The sequence below is a fragment of the Melospiza georgiana genome, chromosome 18 (assembly GCF_028018845.1).
Source record: "Melospiza georgiana isolate bMelGeo1 chromosome 18, bMelGeo1.pri, whole genome shotgun sequence".
In the NCBI taxonomy this organism is placed as follows: Eukaryota; Metazoa; Chordata; class Aves; order Passeriformes; family Passerellidae; genus Melospiza; species Melospiza georgiana.
The window spans coordinates 10,947,597-10,953,775 of record NC_080447.1 but is presented as its reverse complement, the minus strand read 5'-3'; the positions used below and the strand labels follow the sequence as shown (position 1 = coordinate 10,953,775).

The window sequence follows — 6,179 nt, the reverse complement described above, 5'->3', positions numbered from 1 at the left end:
GGGCCTGAAGGCAGGGCAGGGCCAGTCTGCACACAGGGAGTTGTCTCGAGAAATTGCAGAAAAAAAATTGAGATTGAGTCTATGAAAGCTTGATCTATACCTCGGAAATAGCCTCAGAGAGGTCTACTGGAGCAGGAGTTGCATTTCTGAACAACAGGAAGAGGCATCTACACAGCCTCTTCTGCTCCTCAGCCTACTTCTGACTACAAATTTCCCTTGGCATTTTACTAATGGCTTACTACACAATTCCTCACAGCTACCATCAGCCTTTAGGCACAGTGCTAATCACTTTAGTAGCTTCAGTTTAAATGCTGTGTACACACCTGACCCAATTCTTCCTGAACTCCTTGCACACCATCCTGGGCTCCTGGCTGTGTGCTCATTTCCAGCCACTGCTGCAGAATCTGTGCCTGCTGCTGACAGCACCTGATAAAATGGATTAGAAGGATTCTTATCCAAATTAAGAGCTCAACAGTCTAAGCCAACTTAGACTTGCAATTGATACTTGCAATGAGACCCATATTTTTGTCTCAAACCAGTCAATGGTTAAAATCTTTTTTAAAAGGTAAAAAAAAAACAAATAAAAAAACCACCAAAAGATGCTGGAAAGTAGAGGAATCTGAAAACTGTCATCTCCACCTCCTGCTTCTAGCCCCTGACTACTTCTTTTCCTGGCAGTTAAATCGCCCCCAAGCCCCATTTCTCTTGAGCATTTCTGTTTTCTTGTTCTAGTAGAGCAGTTATCAAATACCAGCCATATTTAGTTTTTTTTTTTTTAATTAAAAGCTGCAAAAGCTCAGTCCTCTTGATAAAATAACTAAAAGCTAAATTTCAACTGCCCTGCCCTATTCATTTGTACTATCTCCTGATTACACCCAGTGATACCTCTGACATGCTTCTGCAAGAGCTGCCAAAGGTGTAATTAAACCTCTTGGCTGACTACAGAAGGAGTTATGCACAAACTCTCCTTCACCTGGAGTGAACTCCAAAGGAGAAAATAAAAATCTCTGGAACTTTTCTCTGTTTCATTCACAGCTCTGCTGTGAACAGACTGGTTATTTCTTGCGTAGATACACAGAAAAAATGCAACAGAGTTGACAGCATGAAGAGAGGCTGGCTAAAGGGGCATTACTTGAGTTCCTGCTTCCTGCTGTAGTAGTACTGCATCTGCTGCTGGATATGCCAGAGTTCAACTTCCACCTTTCTCTCCAACATCATTTCTTCTCTGGAACTGTGCTCCCTCTTCTCCCCTTCAGCTGAATGGAAGATACAAGGCACAAGCAATGGAGGTAGAACAGACATCCACTCTTTCTTCATATTAAAAAAACAGAAAATATTTTTAATGACAGGAAAAAGGAACCCTCCCAACTGTGTTTGGTTACCCTGTGACATGTACCTGTTCACCCAAAGGATCAGGTACAGTGAGAGGGCAGAAGTTCTGACAACAGAACAAGCTCTTGAAGACTCAGTCCGAACACATGAAAGACAGAAATGCTCTGGTGGATGGTTCAGTACTACAGATACTGTTTTGGCCTGTTCAGGATTTAGTCCAGAAGTAATTAAGTGCAGTAGTCCTGCAGAACAAATGTCATGCTCTGATGTCATTTAAAACACCACAAGGGGAGGTGCTTAGACACCATCTGTCCCCTTTACAGCCATGCTGTAAGTACAGGGAAACCTCAGAGAGCTCTACAGGATGAACTTCCCTCCTGAACAAGTTTTGCTGTACAGGTGAACACCCCAGCACCTGAGCACATTCTTGCTAAAAGAATGTTCAAGCACCTCCCATCCTTCAATGCCTAGAGCAGGGCTTTAGCAGAATCCACAAACTGCAGTTCCCTTCCCAGAAAGGAATTCTGGTACCCTTGACCTCCTGATGCTGGCACACAAGGTTGCCCTCTCTCCCACTCATTTTGTGTCACACTTGCAGTCTCACATAGATCAGAGAGGAGCATGAGCAACTGCTACTGTTTGGATCTGAGGATGTACCTGCAGTGTGGTGACTCCCTTTTCCCACCAACTCTTCAGATGACAGCAAATGTGGCTGCAAATTTGGTGGCAACTTCTTCTCCACAGAATTCTGTTGAGAGTCTTGGGAATGGGCTCCTTTGTGACCATTGGCAGGCTGCCCTCCTCTCTGGAAGATCAGAATGATATTGGGGTTTTCCTCAAAGGGTTTTCTTAAGTAAACCCTACAAGTAGGATGTGCCTGCCCTACTCAGTCCTACTCCCACTCAGACAACTCCTGTAGGTGCTGAGCCTCTCTCACAAAATCCCACAGAAGAAGGAGAGCTTAAAAGATGGACTCTGATTTCTAGCATGGGGATACTTCACCAAGATTAAAACTTCCCATTCTGTGTGGAACACGGAGTTCAAAAAGCAAGCACCTACTTGCAGGTTAAGAGAACTTCAATTTTTTTTAAGCTCTCAGACACACCTACTGCTCCTAAGCTGAGTTTCTCTTAAATCCCTGCAATCTGGACAGCAAACTGTAACTGCTCTGAACTCCCAAGAGGCAGCAGCACCCTCACATCACTTGCTAGGAAAAGATCTGGCCAGGAAAAGACATGAAATACAGAACCCCACATGTGGATTGCTTCAGACTAGGGGCAAACAGTTCTTGGGCATTCAGAGGCAGTTCACCTGGTCAGCTTTAGAGATCACAGCTAGAACAAGTGAAAACCAGCTCAACCAGGGCAGCTCAGAAGAACCACAAGAAAACACAGCAGTGAGCAATGGGCCTGCTGGCAGCAGCCCAGTACACACACTAACTGTTCCTTCAGCAGTTCACTCACCTCTTCTGAGCCAGCTCTCATGTGGGACCTGAAAGATGCAGGAGAGCACAGCTCTGGCCCCTGCCCAGCTCTGTGCATGTCCTGTGTCCATGTAGGGAGAGAAGCACAAGTGAGAGAGGGATGGGGATGAGCAGCACTGTCCATCTGAGACAGACATTTACAGGTACTTTCTTCCATGTGAGGTGTCAGCATTAAGTTCCCAGTCTGTGCAGGACATTTATTCACAGATGTTTGCTGAAAGGGCACCTCTGACCTGTACAGGAAGAAGGATAAAGTCACTACACACTGCAACCTGTTGGTCTTGTCCTTTGGGTCAGTGCAAAAAACGGGAGACTCCTGTCATTCCCCTGCATACAGCTCTCCAATTAGCAGCTCTACTATGCCCCCTGTAAGTCACCCTCTTTTCTTTACTTCTAAAATTAGATTTTCTACCTAGTAAAAGGAGGTCTCAGCAGTTCCTTGCTTTCTAGAGATTCCAGAGGGAAGTCAGGCTTCTGGGGTGCCAACCTGGCTCGTTGAATGGCATTTCTGAAAAGAAAACCAGAACAAAGAATGCCCCAGACTTATGATTATTGTAAACTGGCATCAGCTGGATGCAGCTAAAGAAACAGTCCTGTTTCATCATTCATCCCTGCTCTGCAACATTCTCCTTGCATGCAATCCTGATTCTTCAAGATTAAATGTCAAGCTGTATTAATGTGAGAATCTAGTTCAGCATGTGAGTGGTGGGGCCAACACCAAGAATGGTGGAAGTGACACAACTGAACAGGGCAGAAACTCTTCTTTTGGCAGGTATACTTGCTTACAGCAATGTGAAGTTACAATCTCATTTCCCTTTAAGGTTCCTGTCCTGCACTGAGAAGATTCATAGACAATTCTTCCTTGCAACTGCCCCATAATCAACAGGAATTTTTTAAGGAATAGCTTCCCCAGGGAAAAGAAAGGGGCAAGAAGGAACTTCAGCTTCTGTACACCAGGATCTTGATATTTATCATTTCATCAGGTGACTTCAGTGCAAAAAACAAGAGCTCCAGTGGCACTGGGTCACTTGGGCAAGATAAACTCTCCTGATGGCTGAAGTCCCATCAAAGGTATCTTCCAGTGTTTCTCTGTATAACTGTTCCTATGACAAATGGCCAATGCTCCACAAATTCAGTTCTGCCTTGAGAAACACAAAGTGGAAGCTGAGCTGGTTCTACCTGTCACTGGCAAGTACAGTCACAAACACCTCCCTATGTGGGGGTTGGTGTTTGCATTACACAGCAGCTCTTGTATAACTCTGTACCACCAGCCACAGGATGCAGTCAGAGCTAAGGAGAATGCATGGAACTAAAGTTATCAATGAGAAAACTTGGAAACACAAAAATGAGACAGACAGATTATATATATGCAAAGTTATTTGTATGCCAGAGAAACAGGGGAGGGACAGGAAATTTACACTCACAGGCCATGGAGCACTGAGCCCCCCTCAGCAGGGAGAAGTGGTAGATGTCTGCATTTTGAAGGCCATGGCTCTTCCTCTGATGAATGTCCTCTTGTCTCTGGACTAACATCAGGCCTTTTAAATGTCACTTGCTTCTCCAGAGGTGCAAAAAAGAAAAAGGCTTATTTAATTTCTGGGAGAGAGCCTCTGTTTCCACAGCATGGCACAACAATACACTACTGGTGAAGACTGCAGGCTGCCTGCCAACACAAAGAATAGCAGAGCATCTGATGGCTGAGAGCAGGAAGCACCATGGAGAAGGAACCAAGATTTCTGATTCCCTCCAAGCCACAGCAGCTCTCTATAATAAATCAAGAGCTCCACTGTGGTAACATTTGGGTGAGCAGAATTAACTGAGTACTTCTGCACCAAGGCAAGCTGCACATTAGCAAATGGAACAACTGGTATCCTGAAAACCTGGAAAAGAGCTGGGAATGCTGCCCAGAAGCAGGAAGAGAGCAGTCAATACAACCCTTTTTACACACAGGGTTGGGCTGATATTCGAAGGCAGAAGTGACACAAGCCCACATATGAAGGTATAAGCAATTCTGGCACAGAATAAATTCTGGCACAGAATTTAGAGACCTGACCCACATGCAAAGGTTTCAATCAGGAGTATTGTCTGTGGCAGAAATTGGCCAGTTTTAAAATAGTTTCATTAGGAAAGGTTCCTAGTGAGTCTGAAGTCCTCTAGTCTCAGCTGAATGAAATGCTTTGAACCAGAGATAGAAGCATATGTAGGATCTAAACAATAGCTGGGATGTGGGGCTCCAAGATCCATACATGCACAGACACACAGAGCAGAGCAGCCCAGTTCTGGATATCTGAGCAATCTCTCTCACCTCCAGCTGGGGCTGGGTATGGAGCTGTCCCTGGAGCTGTTTGATGCCAGCAGTGTTTCTCAAGGCACAGGTTACACCTTCTCTCAAAGGAGGTGGGTGGTGAACTGTGACTTTTTCAGTGCCATCTTTCTTCTCCTGCTGCTCCTTGGCAAACCTGAGCCAAGCATCAAACACCTACAACAGGAACAATGAGAGCTGTGGGTATCACACACACAGGTTCCAGGCCAGGGACTCCCCCTGCAGACAGCAACACCCTCCCTTCCACTGGATAGGAATGAGCAGAGCTGCAGCAACAGCAGGACACTGCCACAATGACAAAGGGACAGGGATTTAAGTCAGCTGAGGCCAGATGGGGAAAAATGTGCATATTTTTTAATCAGCCAAGAAATGTTAAGGAATTTTCAAGCATCCCAAAATAACATACAGCAACCCAAAGAGGAAAGGAAACAGACATTTAGTGTGCATTCTACTGACTGCAGTCAAATCTGCACATTACCAAAATCACTTGCCTGCCCCAGCCCTGCACAGCCCCTTACCTTTCTCTGCACTGAAAGGGACCAGTGCCACAATGCTTGCACTGTCTTCTGCCTTTCCCATTGCTGCTGTAACAGCTATTAGGGGAAAAAAATGCACAGCAACCAGGTTAGGAGTTCACATACTCAGCACCAGGAATGCCAACCAAAGCACCAAGCAAGGAGGAAGTGATGGCAGAGCCAGAGCAGAAAACCCTTAGCTCACCCAGACTATGGCAAGGTGTCTCTTGTGCTAGATGAACCAAAAAATCCTGAAAATCTTTAAATAAAGTTTTCTTGGTCCTGTGTAAACAGAACATGAAGGAGAAGGCAGAATGACTAGCAAGGAGCTAGGTGTCTACCCAGGGCAAAATTCTTTACCTGAGTTTTCCAGCAAGAGAAGGAAGCAGAGCAGAGTCTGTGAGTCATTAGTTCATCTCCCCTTCTCTGCAGCAGCTGCAAGACAACCAAAACACTGAGTCACTTGCAGACAAACCCCATTTATCTGAGCCAAATGCTATTAGAACAGCTAGCAAACAGCCTTTAT

The 6,179-nt window shown here is 45.3% G+C and overlaps 1 protein-coding gene across 3 annotated transcripts in view; it reads right to left on the bottom strand.

The window, feature by feature from the left end:
* Nucleotides 1-6,179, bottom strand: part of SFI1 (SFI1 centrin binding protein) — a 29,081-nt gene that overhangs the window by 3,604 nt on the left and 19,298 nt on the right. For 2 of the 3 annotated variants that reach the window (XM_058036664.1, XM_058036665.1), the window contains 9 exons: nucleotides 6,014-6,088; nucleotides 5,657-5,731; nucleotides 5,121-5,294; nucleotides 4,240-4,373; nucleotides 3,228-3,323; nucleotides 2,796-3,048; nucleotides 1,990-2,137; nucleotides 1,133-1,256; nucleotides 324-426 (listed from right to left, as the gene is read on the bottom strand). In XM_058036664.1, the coding sequence (XP_057892647.1) occupies nucleotides 324-426; nucleotides 1,133-1,256; nucleotides 1,990-2,137; nucleotides 2,796-3,048; nucleotides 3,228-3,323; nucleotides 4,240-4,373; nucleotides 5,121-5,294; nucleotides 5,657-5,731; nucleotides 6,014-6,088 (1,182 nt within the window). The remainder of the gene's footprint in view (nucleotides 1-323; nucleotides 427-1,132; nucleotides 1,257-1,989; nucleotides 2,138-2,795; nucleotides 3,049-3,227; nucleotides 3,324-4,239; nucleotides 4,374-5,120; nucleotides 5,295-5,656; nucleotides 5,732-6,013; nucleotides 6,089-6,179) is intronic. The other variant, XM_058036666.1, reaches the window with a different exon arrangement.